The sequence below is a fragment of the Ictalurus furcatus genome, chromosome 10 (genome assembly GCF_023375685.1).
Source record: "Ictalurus furcatus strain D&B chromosome 10, Billie_1.0, whole genome shotgun sequence".
NCBI classification, from domain to species: domain Eukaryota; kingdom Metazoa; phylum Chordata; class Actinopteri; order Siluriformes; family Ictaluridae; genus Ictalurus; species Ictalurus furcatus.
Window position 1 is genome coordinate 25,989,825 of NC_071264.1, and position 22,039 is coordinate 26,011,863.

At 42.9% G+C, this 22,039-nt stretch overlaps 1 protein-coding gene across 5 annotated transcripts in view; it reads right to left on the reverse strand.

Moving 5' to 3' along the window:
* neo1a (neogenin 1a) overlaps positions 1-22,039 on the reverse strand; it is a 146,365-nt gene that overhangs the window by 16,322 nt on the left and 108,004 nt on the right. For 4 of the 5 annotated variants that reach the window (XM_053634273.1, XM_053634272.1, XM_053634274.1 and 1 more), the window contains exons 6-15: positions 17,646-17,800; positions 17,391-17,511; positions 8,584-8,824; positions 8,177-8,331; positions 5,445-5,593; positions 5,100-5,238; positions 4,100-4,149; positions 2,932-3,076; positions 695-805; positions 411-605 (exon numbers count right to left, since the gene is read on the reverse strand). In XM_053634273.1, the coding sequence (XP_053490248.1) occupies positions 411-605; positions 695-805; positions 2,932-3,076; positions 4,100-4,149; positions 5,100-5,238; positions 5,445-5,593; positions 8,177-8,331; positions 8,584-8,824; positions 17,391-17,511; positions 17,646-17,800 (1,461 nt within the window). The remainder of the gene's footprint in view (positions 1-410; positions 606-694; positions 806-2,931; positions 3,077-4,099; positions 4,150-5,099; positions 5,239-5,444; positions 5,594-8,176; positions 8,332-8,583; positions 8,825-17,390; positions 17,512-17,645; positions 17,801-22,039) is intronic. The other variant, XM_053634275.1, reaches the window with a different exon arrangement.

Sequence of the window (22,039 nt, forward strand, 5' to 3'; positions counted from 1 at the left end):
AAGCCAGCGGCTCCTCTGGGACCCTCGCTCATATTCATCACCGTAGCGGGGGCGCATATTTAAACACTATTATTGATTCCCTTTCTCATGTAATTAGGTGAATTATGAGAGCTTCAATTATGCATAATTTCTTTGTGTGATTTTTTTTTTCTTCTTCCCCCCCAGTAAATTTAATTACAGCGAGGCACGGCCTCGGTTACTGGGAGATCTCCCGCTTCCCAACATCCGTCCCATGTTTCTCTGCTTCTAGCATAAATTACATTGACTGTAACACGCTTTCAGATGTAATCAGTCACTTAGTCGCTCATGTTAATGAGAATAATGGGCAAAATAAACATACTTTAATGTGTTTCTGCAGGAAAGGAACACAAAATAATTTGAACATAATAATGAATAGAATATTGGCTCACCAAGGTTCTCGATGTTGTAATATCTTTGTTTGTAGTCAACTTTGATCGTTTGGCTATGAGGGTTCCCGATTCCATAGCCTATGATGTAACCTCTAACCACAATGTCCTGGTTCTCTGGTGGAGACCAGCTCACCACGATGCTGTTCACCAGCGGCCGGACATGTAAAGAACCAGGCACATCGGGGACGCGGGTCTCTAAATATCACACATGGAGCGCATTAAGAAATGAAACGCTTGAGTTTTTGGTAGCAAGAGCATGGCAACAGTGTAGTTACAGTTTTTACCGTCCAAATCGCTCTCGAAGGTCTCAGCGGTGGTCCAGTCTGTCGCGGGGCCTGAGCCGTTCACAGTTATGGCTGACACGCGCACAGAGTACTCTGTGCCACGCTGCAACCCTGAAAAGCACCGGAAAAATGATCACGTATACTGTAGCATGTCTGAGCTGAAGTTACGGCTGTAAATCAAGCCAGGAAACAAAAGCACAGATTGCCTTTTGGGGGTTTATAAAAAGGGAGGGGAAAACCCTTCAGGCATGTTGTCTGAGGGCTAAGATGAATGAGCCTAGGCTGTTATTCCTGAAATAATTTAGGGCACAACCCTCTGGGTAAAACAACCAAAATCACCTCCATACTTCACCTGGACAATATTAACCTAGACAAGATCAATACGTCCACCTGCTAAGAGCATCCTGATATTCTCAATGGAGCTGATTTATCAGTTTATTTTGTCCATAAATGTTTTCGCAGGCAAAACTGTAGTTTCTCCAACACTGACGTTTTACGTATTCACGTGTGGATGTTGATCAATGCCTACAATCTGTAAATTACCGAGCGTGTTTACGGCACAGCGAGTGGACATTCAGTGATGCCCACAAAACTCCATAAAAGGCACAACTCATAACGAGTTATTCAAGGCAATGAGTCAACTATGAAAGAAGTAAGGAGTGTACTAAATCCTCCACTAACGCACTCAGCCACTGCAGCTCGTCTGACACGTCCTCCTTTTATAGACCGCCATTACTTTTGTCTGAATTGATCGGCTAGACTTACTTGTGGAATTATGGGACATTTGGCTAATTATGCTAACGCTCCTGTAAAGTACTTACGAATACATTTGTTCATATATAGGTTGATAAATGAGGCTCAATGTCCCTTAAAAATATGGATAAATGTAATCCTCAGCTGGCGCTGTGCTGCACAGAAACACAACTTGGCAGGATATACTGCCTACAGATATCACTCGAACAGCGACGTAAAGAGGAAAAGCACTTCAGTTGTCTATAATCTCAGAAATATCAGCAATCTGGTTTGTGCCTTGGGTCTGTTTTGGAATTAAAAAGGCACGGCGGCCCGCGTGCGGTCTTTAAATAACGCGTAGCGCTTGTAATTGCTTTTAAATGTTAATAAGCGTCTGCTTCGGCAGCGTTTGAACACTAAATGCCGAAGAGCTGTTGCTCTCCCCGGAGCACTTCCGGCAGCCGCTGAAGGAGAACGCAGTGCTGTCCTCCACCTGAGGCTCTGCGGCTCGCTTTGAACTGACAAACATGCCATCATCTTTGGCCCGAACATGATCGGGAATGCACGGTAAGCGTATATTTTGCTTGTTGCCGGTCGCTGCATGATGCGTAAACATATGTATGCATATGAATTTAATGCCAATGTTTGTTTGTTTGAAACATTTTTATTAACACATGTATGTGCTTGTATTTAAATATCCTGCCCCAAGGAGGATTCTCGAAGTAGAATCTACCTCCACGCAAACGCAAGGCCAGAAGCGGAGCTTTAAGAGTTATCTCGCACACTTACGTACAGTGGGCTCAGTGAGAAGACTTTAAATAAATAAATAAATAAATAAATAAATAAATAAAGGCTAGCAAAAATTGTATTTATTTTATAAACTACATGGTTTATGAACTACATGCAGACGTTTCAGCACGATGATTCCTTCAGTGCTCACATCGCAACAAACATTCACCCTTTTCTTAGTAGATTACCAATTAGGGACAATCAGCAGGATTCAATTAGCAAAAGTAGAACTCCAAGAGAGTATGGGCGTGAACATCTGTGACACAGAATATTACAGATATACAACTGCAGTGTGGCTTTGTGATAATGTCCACTGTTAAAAGCGCTATACAAATAAATCTGAATTGAATTGAACATTAAAGTACATTGATATAAACACCTGTGCTTTAAATTACAGCTGGACTCCTGTGATAGTCGCACTTTCTGACCAATCGGAATGAAGAATTCAATAGTTTTAGGACACCGTGTCCATTTTGAGGACGTTTTTGCGTTTCTGACTGCAAATGTTCTCCTGTGGGACTCGTTTCGGCATCACTCATGTCAGCTTAGCTTCCATGTTTGATTCACTTCGCGCAGTTGAACTGAATCGGGCTGGAAACGTGTTCTCACAAGGGTTGGCAGACGAAGACTGCCTTAGACGAACCAAACCAAGGAGATCAAACGCACTGGTGATCAAAATCAAAAGACCGGGACATGGCATGAGTGAAAGCGTTTACCATCTATGAGCTTGCTGAGCTGGTTTCCTGTGGTGATCTCCAAAGGTTCACTCTTCCTCGTGCCTTTCTTGTAGCGAATCTTGTAGTCTATGATCTCTCCGTTCTGAGCGTCAGCTGGAGGGGGCTGCCATCGCACCATGAGGCTCTGCACATTCAGACGTTTAAAAAAAAAAAATCATCACATAAATCTCCAGTATATCACTGTATATTATACTCTGAGCGTGAGCTAATACCTGAGCCAGTATGCCCCTGAGGTGGCCGTTAAACAGTGTGCACTTTCTCTGCATGTTTATTTCCTGAAAGTTTCATCGCAAAGGGCATTAGAGGGGAAGTGGAGGCTGGCTCACACCGAGTCCATGAATAATATACAGAGCCGGGAGGAGCAGGCAACAGAGAGAAGAGAGCTCTGCTGCCCAGTGATGGAGACAGGCTGCTTCCAGCATTGCATGCTGGGTAAACTCGAGGTAGGGAAGATGGGAAACCCAGCATGGGAGGGGAGTTAATTAATGGTACGCGCCCACGGCCTTGTGTTCACAGTCCGGAGGAATAATCCAAATTAAATTTCCACTAAGCGTGCAATTACCTTATTCTCATTTTCTACATGTTTCAATTTAACTCACTGCATTTATTCTTCTTTTTTTTTTTTTTTCGCTCTACAAAACTAGTTTGAATTAATTAACTTGTAAAGTAGCAGAGGGAAGAGCAGAGAGCGGTGCTTCACTGGGTGTTTGCGGTGAAAAACGCAGCATTACTTCCTCACCCATGCGAATGCATGTGTCCACAAACAGACTTCAAATAAGTGAACAGACTTCATGGCTTGGAGAGATACTCCGGCGACTCGTCCGTACGCAAGCCGAATCTCAAACAGACTTTTAAACTACTCCGGAAGGGACAGGAAGGGACCGATTCTCCATGCACGCTAAGAAAATATCAATTGTCCGTATAAACAGCTTGCAGGGAGGAGGAGCGGAGAACGGAGGAAGAGTGATTGAGAGACTAAGGCGTTGTGACAGCCCTGTAGTCGAGCGCAGATGTGCTGCTCGATGCAGTTAGAACGCACTAACAGATGAGAGGCAGAAGCGGACGCAGTGTGCGCTTCACCCAGCGCATGTTTAGCCTCCGAGGCGTTATTCAGCTCACGCTTTTTAGCCAGCTGGGACCTGCTTACCTTTGAGTTTAGCACCTCCACAGTCATGTTCTGGGGTGCCGCACTGGGGACTGGAAGGAAAACAAAAAGGGGGGGGGGGGGTTAAATTTTCAACAAACGCATAGATTTGAAAGTCTATATCAAGCAGCATGTCAGTGTAGCAGGGATGAGCATGAGTTTTACAATAAATACATGAAAGAGTAGTTTTGTAATGTTTCTCAAAAGATAAAATCTGTCCAGAACTGGAGGTATAATCTTTAAAAGGTTGTAACCCTCAGGGGTGGAAACTTGTGGTCTACACGGACTGCAAAAATAAATGAAAGCAAGTCAATTTAGTGTGTTCTAGGCCAGATCTGTATCTATGGCTTCAAAAAAACGTGCAGTGACGTATTAGAGTATTTAACACACGTGAAGTGTAAACAAAGCCATGAGCAAAAACCCTTTAGCATCACACCACCTCGCCTTTAATTCATTTTCTGTAACAGCAAAAAAACCAAGAAAAACGCCATCCAGTGGCATGATGTAGCGCGAAGCCGTGTTCACGCTGCATACGAATGATATTAGCCGGATGAAAAAAGCCAGAAAGACGCATTCGCTTCTAGAAACGTTTCATTTTGCTTCGCGCAGAGTTCATAGTTCTAGGTGAGCTGAGGGATCACGGACGTGTGAGACAACAGTAAACAGGAGTGTGGATTGTGGGCTCTTATTTCTAACAATTACGTTGCGGTTACCCCAGACATTTGTTATTTTTATCCTTTATCCTAAATTAATGCACTGCCTATAAACACTGGTAACCATAGTAACGTACAGTTAAACTCACAGCTTCATTATTAGTAAGAGATGCGGCACAGACGCAGGTAATTCCCACATGCACAATCTCTCTCAATACACTCCGCGGAGGCAAGCGGAAGTTCTTTTCCTTAAATATGACCTGGATTAATCAAGCACGAGCATTGTCAACTTGTTTTATGGCTACATAAACCGTTTAACGAAGGAAAAAAAAAAAAGGTCTTCTTTGTACCATCTGAGTAAGTCCGCGCTGACACATCTTCTGTAGAGACTCCAGGTCCGTGCTTGTTGTGGGCCACGACTCGGAAGTTGTACTCTGTGAACTTCTTCAGCCCAGACATGGTGTAGGACAGTCCACTAACCTCAATGTCCTAGAGGAGAGCAGTAGAGACACATGATATCATATCACAGCATATACATATATATATATATATATATCAAGCAGAGATATCCGAGGAGGCAGGAAAAGCAGAGATGCTAAACTGCAGTCCTGGAAGACTCTCCATCCACTATAACACTCCAATGGCCCTGATTTACAGGGTGACATTCAATGACCGCAATCTCTGTAAAGAACTACCTTCTCATTGCCCAGGCTTTTCTCCATGTAGTATACTTTATAGTTCTGGATGTCGCCGTTGCCGGTCAGGGGTTTGTCCCAGCTCAGGCTGACTGAAGAGGAGGTCTGGACCACGGCTTGGAAGTTGGGAGCGGGTCCTGGTACTTGAACTGAGAGACGAGGGAAACAGCAAAGAACACCCAGTTAAACAACGTTTCATGTCGCAGGTTTCCACCTACTGTTTATGGGGGTGTTTTTGTTCCACAAATACAAATAGTATTCACAAAGAATTTGCTTCTCAATAAAGAAAAAATTTTAGCTCACACATAATTTTGGAAGACGCAAAACCTAGGATTCATCTACGCGACACAGGGTGTGTGTATGAAATGTGGATTTCGGAAACATCTCTCACACCGACTGTACAAATCAATCCACGAATGTGTGTTGTTTTTTTTTAAACTAGGTCTGCATCAGCCAAGCAAACTGTGCAACTGTTCATGAAGGCCCACTTCTGACCAATCAGAACAGAAAAATGCTCAACCAATCAGATAAATCTTTCAATAGCAGCACTTTTGGTTTGCTTGTTGTAAATTTTTTTAACAATTTCTTTTTTTTTTGGAATGTGTTTTATGTTACGGATTCTCATCATTTCAAACAGGTTTAGGGTTCGTCAATGTTTCAGTTGAGCCTAGGTGAATCCTAGCTGGGGCAGTGGAGGCTCAGAGGTTAAAGGCTCTGGGTTACTGATCAGAAGGTCAGGAGTTCAAGCCCCAGCACTGCCAAGCTACCACTGTTGGGCTCTTAACCCTCAATTGCCCAGCTGTATAAATGAGATAAATGAGATAAATGGATAAGGGCGTCTGCCAAATGCCATAAATGTAAATGTAACCTTAACAGTTTGATGCAGTGCCTCAATATCATCAAAGTTCTCTGTAATGAAGTGTTTTGCGACACCCTTTGAAGGCAGCAATGCATCGCGAACATACGCTAAGAATTCTGTTAGACTAGACTGAATAATAATACCTCTGGGAAACCATTAACGAATATTCCATGACTACACCAGCTACTTATCAACTGAAATGAAATCTTACATCAAAACACGTTTATACACAAACTGCTCTCGTTCCACCGTGCACGGTTCTTCTACGTTAGTCGTTTGAAGACTGTCTCCTGCACCTTAGTTGACACAATGAGGATTTTGGGATATCTGGACAGTGATGGATGGATATAAGCTGCCTTGAAATTTTTTTTTTGTAAATAAATCAGGCACATTAGAGGATCTCAGAAGGCAGCATTCTGTACAAACATTAGATCCGGACACGACTCGACGCCGTCCTGACTCGTTACGTACGTTCTCATCATCTAATGAATCTAGTATTTCCATATTTACTTTCCGACCTAGGAGAAGGAGGACATACACATCAACAATCCACTCCATATTAGGTGAAAGTGAAAAGGAAAAAAAAAAAAGCAACGTGACAAAAAACACACTTGTTTAAATCTATTCGCACGGTCGTCACATGTTCGCTGTGAATATGCCTTTAATGTCAGAATGTTCCAACTCGCGCATGCACTTCAAACAGAAATCCTGACAAAGCCACTCAGTAAAAGCGTTCCCCTCAGCTCGGAATATGACAGTGACGGGACGACAAGTGACTCCATCAGCTCCTGCGCTACGGAGTCGAACAGCACCAGCCCTTTCTGTGATGTTTATTTAATCGTGTTAGTTTAGCGGAGGTAAGAGAACGAAAACAGCGACCCGGGCCGTTTAGCATCTACTCATCGCTGTCATGAAAGATTCCGAAAAGATCACAATGAACGGCTCTGACAGCTGAACGTAATGCATTTGAGGCTTTTAAATCTAAAGAAACCATCATGCGATTAGAGTGTAAATATAGATTCGCCCATCTGGTCTTTAATAAATCGACGTAATATAAGATGTTATGCTTCATAACCGTGATTCAGAGATCATTACCCACTAATCACATCTGTCGTGTGAGAAGGTCTGGGATCTAACTATTACACGTGATCCATTAAGAAAACTTTGATCAGCAAATTTAAAGGATTGAGTGAAGAATCAGTGTCGTTTATCTCGGTTATACAGGCTCGTCCTTATATTAGTTACGTGTGCTTACGTGCGCTTCCCCGGGTGATCCCAGAGGACTGTCTGGAATACAAGACGCAGATTATGCAGTTCACCGAGTACGTCTGTGTGTGATGTGTGTGTGTTGCATACACACGGGAAAAGCGACAGACTCTGTTGGAGGTCCTGCCTCTGGAAGCAGGTCAACAGTTGAGACCTCATTCATAACATGAAGTGGAGGCTGATTGGCTAGCGCAGCCTCCACAGGGTGCCAGGATCCCACTAGCACTCATTATGAAGTGCTTATGCCAACCTGCGCCAAGGACACACAGGGTCAGCGCCGACCCAGAAAGCTGCTCTCTCTCTCTCTCTCTCCTGGGCTGTGCACGAGCCGATAATGTTTCAAACAAACGTGAGATCAGGAGCAGAACGTTCCAGTGTTTTCCTAGTGCACGTGTTTGCGTTTGTGATTTTGCAACGTTAACAAGGTGGTTCGGAGAGAAGTGTAGGAGGAACAACAGCCCTGGAGGAACATGTGATGGTAATTCTTCCTGCCACATGGGCCGTTTTCCAAAAGTGCTGAGAAGTGCTGGGCTCTAAAAAAAAAAAAAAAAAAAACCAAAAAAAAGAGCAAATCTCTGTGACATTATCTTTCTTTTTAAGCTCCTACCTTCTGGCTGGGTGGCGACCTTCAGGGGCACTGAGCTCTCTCCACGGCCGTGCTTATTGTACGCCACCACTCGAAAGGTGTACTTGGTGTCTGGCTTGAGGTTCTGGATGGTGACCTGCATTTCGCCCGGCCGGCTGGTGTTCACCGTCCTCTCCCTGTAGAATGAGAGACGATACGATCAGACTGAAACACGAGCTCAGCGCCGACTCAACGCCTTTAATATTTTTTTTTTAAAAAAAACCCGCGTGACTGCCGAGACGTCTATTCAAGTGCTGTCACTTTGTCATGGCACTTAATAACGTTGGGAGGAACCACATATTCAAAACCCGACAAAGGCATGCCAAAACACAATGCGGAAATTTTCAGATACTAATCCGTGTGGAGCCGAGTTAAAGCTTACGTCCTACCTTTTGGTGCTCTCCAGACCGTAGTAGACGGAGTAAGTGATGTCGTCGCCGTGTGGCTCGAGTGGCAGGCGCCAGGTCAGCTTGATGAAGCGGGTGGACACCAGGGACGCCACTACGTCACGGGGGGCCGAGGGCACGGGACCAGGGACGGGGGCGGGGTCGGAGCCGGAGCTTCCTCCTGAGCCTGGTGTTACACGGTCAGCAGTGGCACGGATCAGTGTGGGTGAGGGAGAAGGGGTGGCTACATCATTGATTGGAAGCACGTTGTGGATGAGTGAAGTGAGAGTGAGGTGAGATTGAAGTGTTGAAAATGAAGGGTGCAAGAAGGAAAGGAAACAGCAAATGAAAAGGACAGGGAGGGAGGGAAAAACATAACAAAAAAAGGCATCCATGATGGAGTTCTACAGAAGACTAATAAAAACAATGGAATTACAGTGGAATAATCACAAACGCAAAAACAATGAGCAAAATGCTGGAGCAAAAAAGGAAGGCCCAAACAGACAAAAAAAAAAAAAATCAGAAGGAGGGGTGAAATGCAAAGAAATGATAAAGACTCAATGCCAGGAATGCACTACAGCACTGAACTGAGATCAGTTTCAGCTAAAGACCCTGGAGAGACCCTGAGACCTATCCATCTTAATAACTACCACATTTTACAAAGCTGGCACAGCCTCCCACTATGGCTTTGACATTCTTCACACAGATATGTGAAATATTTCAAATCCAGACCACTGGAACAAACTGTGGTTGGCCTTCAGCATATCTTACTCTTGTTTTCCACTGACAGGGTGAAACTTGAGAAAATATTTTCTTTAAAAAGCCATCGCCTATTGTTCTTGCGAATTATATCCTCTCTAAACGGAACTATTCCAAGCATGCAGAATATGAAAGCAATCATAACCCCTTTCTCTGCCTGACAGTAAAAATCAATCACGGTCATAAACGTAGGTCTACGGTGAGGTTAATTTAATCCGAAAATATGAAGACGGGCACCAATATTCGCCTGAACCCATGTACCAGCCAAGAAACTGAAATATTATTTGAAACTTCTCTGAAAGCAATGCTGTATTAGCACAGCGAAGCGAACATGAAAAACATTCCAGGTACATAACGTGGCCAGAGTGTGGTTTTATTCATTGCAATTAAAGCTGGCACTCCATTATCATTCGATCATTATGATGATCGATCATTTTATTCGGAGAAATACGAGCGGTTTTCCAGGCACAACATTGGCCATAATTACACTACCATTGCTGCTTCTCTGTTGCAAATCCATTTCTGTACACACCAAAGCTCTATCGGCAACTGACCCATAATGCTCCATTCAGAAAACTACAGAGGCTAATGACACCCATCTGTAAAACACTCATTAATGGTAAGACCCATTAGTCTATAGCATTAGTCAAAGGATATGACCCATTAGCTAGAGAGCAAATTAAACATTAGCTGCAACAATTATCGGATCCAAAAAGAGAAACAAGGAGCCATGAACGTTCAGCCAACAAGTTTCATGTTCTGCAGTTAGCGTTTGTTTTGTCTACAAGTGTGTGTGTTTCAGCTCTGCATCTTCGTTCTCCATGTGCTAGCAGTTGAATCGCCTCGGTCTTGCTCGTACACACTGTGCCAAAATAAGCTTTCAGAAAGCTGCTCCAGGACTGACCTCGTTTCGAGGCTGAGCTTCGGTAAACAGCAAAGGCTTGACTTCAGATGAATCAGGGTCGGAGGCCGGGAAAAGGTGAAGGGAAGGGTGATTGTACTGAGTGAAAATCGCACTGAAGCCATGTGCAGGTTTAACTATCCATCTGCCTCCGCTGTGTTTTCGATCCCTCTCATTTTCTGTCCAAAACTCAACAAGCGCACTCGCAGCAACACACGGTGGCTAACAGCGAAAGACTCGTGTTTGTTCTATTCATAGCAAAGAGCAATTGCCGGTGTCGTCGGAACAGATGGCAACAGTGCCTTATTAATGGCAGACATTACGGCTTGGTGGAAAAGGTCACCGGGCCGTATGAAAAAGAAAACTATTAGGAGGAAAGTTGCAAGGACTTTCGGTCCATTTCTCTCCATAGAAACAAACAGAAGCGAGCCAGTTAACCACCTGCAACAAGAGAAGTTTCAAGCGATAACGATGTGCAAAAACCGACTCCAAGCCTTCAACTATTAGCAATGTGAGCCAATGTGCTTGAGATACAGCACATTGCTAATGACTAATTAAATAGATATTGATTTGAGCTTAGAAAATACAGAGGACCAAGTATGACCCAATGGACGTAATGGCTGTTTCATTCATGTAATCATCCTGAACCAGATGCAAGGGTGATGGGTTTACATTCACCAGGGCATTATTGATATCTACATGTCAAGCTTGCGAACTCAAGTTAAAAATATTGATTCTTAATATTATGGCACATGTTCAAGGCCTTATTCCTTCTCTGCACGCTCCACGTTCTTTCTCAGAGTCTCTAATGATAACATCAGGCAAGACCCATTCTGACAGCTTGTGACATGTGGGTGAGCTGCTGATCTGCAGACAAAGGCTAAATGCTTGATACACAAGGGGACAATGCTTTTAGGAAGGAAGTTAAGAAAATCAAAATCATACATCTTTTATTTGTTGTTTGTTTTATTTGTTCAGGCCAGGATCCTGAACAAATCTTCCTGAACACAGGGGGATGAATCCCGGCGACACATTACTACATTCCACCTCGAGTCGCAAAACACCGTTATACAACAAATTTATAAGCCGCATCTTCAAGATAAAGAATTGCGCAATTTGCACTAGAAAGCGTTGCCTGGTCAGCGTGACATCTTATAAATGAAACTTGATCGGTCTTGCAGTGGTTTGGTTTCGCATTCGCCTCAGAGTCTGCACAAACGCTGCAGTGTCAGCACTCTGCCAAAGCAGCACAGAGAATGTCAAGAAAATGGGAGGATGATGGATTAAAGCAAGACACCCTTATTGAGATTAAATGCATTAAAGCTACTCTCTCAGGCGATGGGGAATGACTTAGCCTCCTCTCAGACTTCGCCACCTTCCTGAGATATATCCAGGAGATAAACGTGGGTTCAGTGAGGAGTATCTGCCAAGGCTGTTGCTTTACAGAGCAGGATACACTGCCTAGCACAAGAGTGTTGGATTACAGATCTCTGCATAGTCCTTGCGGGTACCAACCGGGTTTCAGACGAGGTGGAAGGACTCCCATCCAGACGAGGTGGAAGGAGGCATGGACTCCCATCATGGTCCAGATCCAGACATCGGTTCCATCGAGCTCCGCTCGATCCTCTCAACACCCCTAGTTCACAGTCTAATTTCAGCTTCTGCATGATACTCAGAGACCTACACTCTCAGGAGAAAGGATACTGAACTGTATTTTAATTGCTGCTGTAGTGGTACCTTCTTCACCTTTAATGTCTTTCACATGGAAATGAAGACAGGGTAATTACGTTTCCTTCAGGGTAACAGTTCCTTCCACATTGCATTGGAAGTCTGCTAAATATTCATCCATCTCCCAGTGGCTAAAGGACGTGATGGTTTTTTGTTTTTTTTTTTAAATTCGAGAAAATAAAGCATACGATGAGGGGTTGTACTGACAAGATTTTTTTAATATATATATATATATATATATATATATATATATATATATATATATATATATATATATATAAATGGCAACCCTTTATTTCATATTTTATGGAGTTACAGACACTACCCACTTGAATTTTTGTGCCCATTGTTGGATTTTACAATATAAACATAACCAGATATAGATATTGGTTAGCCGGGGTGGGGTGGGTTGTTTAGTTGATTGTACTCTTTAATTTTGTCGTTCTTTTCTACACTATGTATGTATGTATGTGTGTATATGTAAGTATAACAAAAAATGAGAATGGTATTGTTGCTATGTGACAGGAAGTTTGATTTCTTTCTCAATAAAAAATGTTTTGGAAAAAAAAAAAAACAACAACAACAACAACGAAAAACAGTTCCTTCTACCTTCATGGTGTTGTGATGGGGAAACTAAAATGCCTCAGCCAGGATGCGGATAGTCCGGGGCTGGCAATTGTTTCCGAGCCATGCTGTTCAGTAGAGAAGCGATATTAGCATGCAAAGGAGTGGGAAATGGAGGCAGGTCCATCAACACAGTCTTGTAAAAGGCTGGCTTGTGGTCAGTGGTACGGGCACTTGGGCAGGGTGGCACCTTCCGAGGCACTTTGTGTCAACAGTCAGCTGGGCTCTCTTTCGAAGAGCTTTTTGAAACAAAACAAAAAAAAGCACTGCAAGGTGGCACCTGGAGCTGATGGCTGAGGACACTCATTTAACGCTTCACTGAGATTCTCCTCTCAGGCTTAGATCAGTTGCCCAGTGAGCTTTCTGCAACTGCTAGACATGGTGACCTTCAAACACTGCCTAATTTGCTGGTAGTGGATGCAACGATGCAAGATTTTTTATGATTCTGCCATCCATGCTGTCAGAGCTTCAGCTTTTATCGTACATGTTAGCAAACAGTCGGTCCATCGCAATCCGTTTGCAGACTTTGTTTCTGGGGTTCCTGTGGCTGCCAGCAGAGGAGCAATGGCTTCACAATAAAAGGCAGAAAATAAGCAGTTCCACACAAAAAAAGAGTCATTCACAAAAGCTTTTATGTGGCAAGGCAAACAGCATAACATCTTGTTTGAACTGAGCATCTCCTGTTATGGTACCAATTGTGTGGGGTCAGCTGGTATTATTCTTCTTCATTTGATCACAGCACTTCCATTACACTGCTCCCGTCCTAAAACCATGTTAGACCCCTGGATATTAACCAGTAAGCCTTGTAAACAACGAAAGAATGTGAGAAGTCACTCTGGGGGCTTTTGCGGGGCTATAAATAACAAACATGTGTGCTCTTCTATTAGCTGGTGTTCGCCACACAAGCCTAATTTAAGTGTCAACGGAAAACCAAGACCTCTCTGAGGAGGCATTCTGCTCATGTTTTATAGCCTTGCAATCCTAGAGCATCACACGAAACAAGCAAAATAATCACCAGTACTGTCCAATTCAGCCGTGGTGTACCTTGGCATCCCCCATTTTACCCCTGATGCATCCCACAGACAGATACCCGACCAGTGGAGCTGCAACTGGAGCAAGTCAGGGGATTGACCGTGGGAAAATCTGCTGGGATTTGAAAACAAGGGCACCAGGGTGCAATGGTGTGGGGGTGCTTCCTGCGCCACGTAGCCTGACCAGGCTCTCCATGCAGTAGACAAGCAGCCATTATGGGCAGATCTACTGAAAAAGGCTGTTGTGAGTCAGAGGCATCTTGTGGGTTTTATTTTCTCCTCCTTCAAGCAGGGAGTTGCAGAGCAACACATCGCTCGGCTCGCCCCATGTGGAAAATTCCTCACACTCCACCAACCGCACCCAAGCACCACAAACCTGGAGATTAAGTCTGAGTAAAGAACACTATGGGAGGATCAAACAAACACTGGTAAATCGCTTTCATGGGATGCTGGTGTTATATGAGGCCTCAAGGAGGAAAATAAAGTGAAAAGGAAATGATTAAAAAAAAAAAAATTGGGACAAAATAAAGAAGCGTCTAGGAGCCACAACTAAAAGCGGAGTGAAGAAAAATAAGCATTCAAATGCAAATATGAAATCATTTGGATTCAAGTGAGGCAAATAAACAGGATTGAACCAAAGGACAAAGAGTCCACCGACAAACAGTGCCACACCAATTTGTACGAGTAAAAATATGGCTAAAAGACACCTTGCGTGAGAAAACACTAATCCCCAATCCAAAAGCTGAAATCCAATCCAGTCCAATGAGCTAAGAAACTTATTATGAGATATGGAAAAAATGATAACCTAGCCCACATTTCTATTCACTGCCTCTAGTTTCTTTTTTCCTCGTCTTACAAAAACACAACTATCCCTCTGTTGTCTGGGGGGGAAAAAAATCAACACAAACCTTAGCAATAGCAGAGCTGAGCTTTAAGGTAATAATAGCCTGTCGGAGCATGAGAGAAAAACAAAACAACTCGGGCGGAAAAAAAAAATTGAAGGCTCTGTGTATGGGAGAAAAATAGGCCAGTGATAGAAAACGTTGAGTGAGAAAAACAAACAAAGCGATTTCTTCCCCGTGCTTACTGAGCGAGCGATAGAATGTATTTAAATAAACATGCATGCTTTAATGAACAAGCTTACCAGTTCAGCATGTGCCAATCCAGATGGTAGTGAGGCCCAGGGCTTCAACAAATGCCTTCCACTACACCTGGCAAGCTGCTTTAATAGCAACAAGCTGAATAGTATTGGCAGAATGGAGTATTTACAGGCAATTTAGTGTAGTGCATGCTGGGAACATCACGGGCCTTCTGAGAAAAAAAATCTTATTAAAGCACTAGTGTCTTTCTTTTCTTCCCCGTCTTCTGTATCTTCCGCTTAGGCAGAGCTGCTAACCCTGATGATGAATCAGTAGTCCCAAAGGGGGTAGGATGTTAAGAGTAAAAAATAAATAAATAAATAAATAAACAAACCGTGTGTTTATAAAAATAAAATAAAAAACCCACATCATAACACGCTACCTTTTCCGATATAGTCATTTTACAACTCGCTCGTCTAATATCCCTTGTAGAAGCAGTTAAATGGCTCCACACAGATTACATTTACACTGTTCATCCACCTTTTGCTTTATTCAGTGGCTGAAACTGTTGTGCTTACTTGTTTAACGTTAGCTAAATCAAACATGTACTAGTGGTTAGCACGTTTGCCTCGTACCTCCAGGGTTGGGGGTTCGAATCCCGTGTCCCCCCCGAGTGTGTGGAGTTTGCGTGCGCTCCCTGTGTTTCAGGGGTTTCCTATAGGTACTCCGGTTTCCTCCCTCAGTCCAAAGACATGCACTGTAGGCTGATTGGGATTTCCATATTGTCTGTAGTGTGTGCAATTGTTCCATGCGATGGATTTGCACCCCGTCCACAGTGTCCCCCGCCTCATGAGCCTCATAAGCAGCAGGAAGGAAGGAAGTATAGAAGGATGTATAGAAGGATGGATGAATTTACCGAGGGGCTTTCAAGGGGAAAATCAGGAGAGAGCAACAGCAGCTGCAACATTCATTCACCATCCTCGGTTATCTCACGGTATCTTCGCAAGCTTCTGTCATATGATGTGACACTTCGGCCAAGATGTTTTTATACTGATTTAGCTTTGTAAGTTAGCATCAGTGCTCGACATGTTTGCACAGTACCCGTTTCGGGGTTTTCTTTTAAACCGAAATACTCCGACACACGTGGCGTGCTGTTTCTTTTGGGTACCAACATGTCCACTTCACCCTGGATCTTACTCACTGGCTCAGATGAACATTCAGCGCGTGTTCAATTAATAGTTCTGCTTTGTCGTCACGCACAGCACTCGTGATGATTGCCAGCTTAAGACTGGACATCTACGGGCCATATAAGAGGACACTCAACAATAATAACGACACTATTGGCTAATTCAAATCACAGCTCTTGTGATTTGAAAACTGCACTCTTTTCGAAACGCAATTTCAACACGGTTCATCGTTCAGCCGTAGTTCACGGGCCGCGCTTCGAGAACCACTGTACGAGTGTATTCCGATGTTAAAACGCGCGGTTTCTAGGCAAAACACGTAAGCTTGAGAAGCGACTTCGTAATATTGGGCACAAATCTGACAACTAACAAATTTTCTGAGTTATACCAGATGGTCACATTTCAAGGGGAATATTCCAGAAATATAATGGTGTTTCTACTTTCTACTAGCCATGAGGGCGAGGTTTCTCAGCCACAACATAGATGTAAGCGTGCATGAACACATCGACCAAGTGTGAATACTCTGACAGTAAGGGAGCAGAGGCAAATATCACCGTACACTTCATTTACACCATTACCATCAGTGCTGAAAGACTTGATTTACTAATCCTAATTCCCAGCCGTTCTAAAGAGACTTAGATTGATACTGTTTTATTAGCATGTGATCTCTGGCCTGCAGCTGCTGTCGGTGCATTGAGGGGAGCAATACGCAAGACTGCACTAAGCAGCTTAAAGCTCAAGTACAATAGAGAGAAATGATACATGTTGCAATGATGCAATGATGAATACAAATCAATCACACAAGCCGTAGAACCCAGTGGAAGATGGTAACAGGCTGCATGTCAGTATTGAAGTGGGATTGGTCTGAGATTTATTTTTATTTTTTTTAAAAGTACACACAAAAAAAAGCTTGACATCGCTTTTTTATATTGGTTTTTTTTTTGTTTGTTTTTTTTTTTTTTAACCACATTCCTCTTGACTTGCACTTACTCCACATTACACGTGGAATTACATACGAATCACATGTAAAACATGTTCTGGCGTTTGAGGAAAATACTCCAAATGTGAAAGCTGCATTAATCAGTAAAAGCCGATGAAAACTATCGTATAATATATTGGAGTATAAAAGTTAGTAACGTGAAGAATTATTTCTATTCCTCGTGGCATGGAGCTAAAATTCTATCAAACTAAAACACAAACCACTCATAACTTATCTGTCCTACTAAAGAAATGTGGTAGAAAGCGTGAAAGCTATAAAACAGGGCAGCTATTTACATATCCACAACATATAAAACTACGTAAGCTATATGAAGTTATTAATTTTTTTGTTCAAAAATTACATAATGCAAATTACGGATGCAAGGTCAAAATCGTAATAATAATAATAATAATAATAATAATACGAATCCTTGGTCAATTTCGGAAATCTGTCGCTCGGAACAAATTTTGATGGTACGCTACTGGTGAGACATTACAAAATGGGACACATGTAACAGATCCGTACCTTGGTCTAGAATGATGAGTTGAGCGCTGGCCTGTATGTTGCCCACTTCGTTCTCGGCTAGACATTGATAAAACCCCTCATCTGTCTTCACCAGGCCCTGCACCTGCAGATTCTGCTCTTTCTGCACACATAAAACACAAACTCGTCAGCAATCATTGATTTATAATCATCGCAGGCACAGAGATAGCTGCACAGTTGTCATTTTAATGCCTTTATGGAATCTCTGACACAAACAGAAAGGAACTAAAGACTTACCAGGATTCTGAAATAGTCGCTGGGAACCACGGCGTCCCCGTTTTTAACCCATTTGATGGTGGGGGCAGGGGATCCAGTCGCCTCGCATTCAAACAATATGTCCGTAGCCTCGTGAGCGTAAGTGTTGGTCGGTCTCTTCAGAAACTGTGGAGGAACTGCAAAGACAAAACGTTACTAGTGAACCATTGGCTAGTAAATGAGAAACTCCCGGACGTTTGCAGGGACGTTACGGGAAAAATTCGCAGTTGGTTGTCTGCGCATCGATCAGCAACTTGCTGTGAAAATACGTGCTTGTACATGCGTGTAGTGGCAAAGTATCTGAATCTCCAGCAAAAGCTACAAGTCTGGCTTGAGAGATTACAGCTCAGTACCTCCTGATAGGTAAAGAAAGAGAAAAACCATCCAATATCCAAGACTGATCTCTCTAAAGATAGCAGCGTTCATGTCTTGTCTGCTAAAAGGTCATACAGAGCACTGCGAGTCAGGGTCATGGAGCGCTGCCCCACACAGCTCGTAATTGTGGATGCTGTTCTGTAATCAGCCTCACTCACCTCAACCTGCCTGCCATCCTTACGTCTCTGTTTTCCACCAAAATCTGCCATGACTGCATCAGGAGCTCAGAACAGAGCCCTAATTTTGCTTGATAATATGGTTGAGGTGAGGATTCTGAAGTTAATCGGTTACCAGCCTTGGTCCTCGAGTACCTCTGGGCGTTCTAATGTCCTGCTTAATTGTGAGCTAGCTAAATGATTTGTGATACGTCAGTTAGAATATTGCGCTAGCAACTGTAACCTCCACCTCCAGGGTCCTGGGTTCGATTCCCGCTAGGGCCGTGTGTGTGCGGAGTTTGCATGTTCTCCCCGTGCTGCGGGGGTTTCCTCCGGGTACTCCGGTTTCCTCCCCCAGTCCAAAGACATGCATGGTAGGCTGATTGGAGTGTCTAAAGTGTCCGTAGTGTATGAATGGGTGTGTGAGTGTGTATGTGATTGTGCCCTGCGATGGACTGGCACCCTGTCCAGGGTGTACCCCGCCTTGTGCCCGATGCTCCCTGGGATAGACTCCAGGTTCCCCATGACCCTGAAAAGGAGTAAGCGGTTGAAGATGGATGGATGGATGGATGGATGGAGATATATATATATCCATATATATATATACAATTTTAAAAAATGCACACAGATATATATATATATATATATATATATATATATATATATATATATATATATATATATATATATATATATATATATATATATATAATTTAACCACTGCATGAAACAATTTGATGTGCTCTGTGTGCATTTTTTAAAATTGTAAACATTAATAACTTAGCGATAAGAAAACATTAGCAGCCTTCCCTGCTGAAAAAAAAAACCTTCATAGAATTTGTAATGGTTTTAATGGTTATAATGGGAATCGCATTGGTTTTAATGGAAACTCTAATGGTCCCTGTGGGTCTCTACTGGTACTTTGCCTTCTATTAGTGGATACCATTAAGGACCAATAATGGTAAGCGTATGTTTTGTAACTGTATTTGTAGTAGAAACCATTATAATTTCTGTGATGGTTTCTACTGTTGTTTTATTTTTACAGCAGGGTTTCAAGGGTTTACGCGTAGCCAGGATGCTCACTTCACATTATCTGTACTTGAAGGTTTATTATACTACAATTTAATTCAAGAGTAATAATTAGCATTACGTGATAATAAATAGAATAACTTTGATGATAATAACGGGTTGTTCGATGTATTTAGCTCAGGTATACATACGATTAGGAAAAATAACAAAATATTGTCGGGTACCCCTGCTGAAGATGATTTAAGATGTATACTGTACGCACAGTGAGTCGAGTTTGCTTCCTCAGCTGGGATGCGGCTCTGTGTGCGTGGCGATGAGGGACTGCTGAGTGAGCCTGAGTTCCTGCATCATTCGTTATCTGTTAGAGGGAGTAATCCTTGCAGCACTCCCTCCACTGCCACGCGCCATTTAGCCCAAATAGAGTACACACACACACACACACACACACTGCGTACTGTGCCTGAGAGCAGCTTCACACTGCTGCAGGAGTCTGAACTCTAATGCAGCAAGCGGACCACACCGAGCACCGTGAGCTTAAATGACATTAAGCACAGTGTGAGGAAAGCGTAAATATGGCGATTAATAACCGCGCACTACTTATCATGAAGGAAAAACGTGGCAGCAAAGGAATTCATTTACATCAGTGGGACACCCCCTCTGATACGGTGGTACGCATAAATATTCGCCCCCGTTGAACTTTTCCACATTACAATGTTACAACTTGGAACTGAAATGGACTTAACTGCAATTATAGAACATGAACCTACGCAAAATTAGAGATCAACCGATTGATCGGTTTTCCCGGTTGCATCCGTTGTCATTATACAGTACGAGAGTGGCCTCTAGAGGCGAAATAAAAACTATCAATGACCAATTTTGTTGTGTTATTCGAAGTGTTTTTTTTTTTTTTTTATTACTCATTTTTGAATGTCTCTATTTTTATTTGTTAAGCTGAGTGTTACTTTTTGGTTCAGTTTGGATGTATATCTTTTATTTATTTGAATATTTATTAAAAGTTTATATGTATATATTAACTGGCACCCTGTCCAGGGTGTACCCCGCCTTGTGCCCGATGCCTCCTGGGATAGGCTCCAGGTTCCCCCGCGACCCTGAAGGAGTAAGGAGTAAGCAGTTGAAGATGGATGGATGGATGTATATATTAATGTTTAAAGATATTTCTTTCCTTTTAAATAATGCAGTACATTTTCAGGGTACTGTCAGTACTGTTTATTTTTGTAATAAAGTTCAGCAATATTTTACTTTGAATGTTATGTTTTCCTTATCAATTGTATCAATTTGAGAAACTACCGGTTGATTAATCGGTTATCGGCAGGTACGGCCCGACTTCACATTCTTTCAAACACTCGTTATATAAACGCTCTGAACTGGAGCAAAAATGACATGAAATGAATCAGGGTTAGAGAGACAAGGAGGTTTGACTGGATTGGTATGAGTAGTCAAGGAACAGAACAAAAGAAACATGTATGCTAATTAGAGCTTCATTAGCCTCTTGCTAAAGAATGAATTTGACTGGCTTTGTCCTAAATCTTTTCAATACCATTCAGTAATTTGCTTTTCCTATCCATTCTCTCTACTACAGTGAAATGTAATTTGTTGGTCATATTCATGCTAAGATGTCACGTCAATAACGGAAGACACCTGAAACCGACACTTTCCTGCTTTTTCAGCTAAAGCAGCTCTCTAAATAGTGGTCAGAACAGATTTTTTTTTTTGCCTCACTGTTTCCTTATTGTTTTATCAGTGAATTAAAAATAAAACCGTATCCATCTCGTCCACCAACACGTGCCAGGTTTGCTACGAGAGATGTCAGCACCTCTAAGTCTCGTAAGGATCTCATCATGACACAAACAAATCCCTTGTTGGTCCCTTCACTAAAGATTTTCTAATCTGAGAAGTAGCGACATGACCAGGCTAAACTGACGAACAGCTCTCATGTAGGCTGACGAGGTCTGCACACCCAACCTGCTGAACAACACTTGTCACACGCTGCTGGTTCAATACTGCTACCGCCGGACAGATGGTCTGTCTAACATGAGCACCACTCAAATCTCTGACATCTGACACTTCTTCATCCACAGCAATACGGGGGCGGGAAAAATACAGACGAAAAAGGCTCAGCACTTCCTGCGCGCACACACTCTCAGACACAAAAAGCAGGTTGTGTTCACATGACACAAGCGTACCATCAGGTCGCGGTTAAATTAATGACGAAAGCCCATGATGAGACAAGACAGCTGAATGCATAATATACATGTCAGAAAAACATATTGGGACGTGACCCAGTCCGACGACAGGAATACAAAATCCAAATGAATGCGGAATTGTTTCATAATCACACGCACCTCACTTCCTACGTAACAAAAAGCAAACAGTCTCAAACAGCCATAGAAGCTCCCATCACCGTCACAATTCCTGTAGCCTCATCGTTTGTGCCGGACCTCAAGCTCCTGACATCAGCTCTGCCGACATCAAACAGCGAACTGGAGGTAGCGACCAATCATGTGCAGCATGCTAACTCGGAGGAAGGTGATGAAAGTTTAATAAGACACCAGACTTGTAACACATGAACCCTGAAAAACACACACACACTCGTATTACATAGCATGCGAACACCTACATGCATTCCCACGCATGTTAGAACACACTCAAGCGTATTCTGGCCAACATATGTGGCTTTATTACTGCTTATAGGTCACACACACACAGTCCCATTAGTGCAACCACGGGGCTTGGAAATAAAAAGACTCCAAGCTCCATCGCGCACCAATCATACAGCTCCGTAATTAAAACCTACTG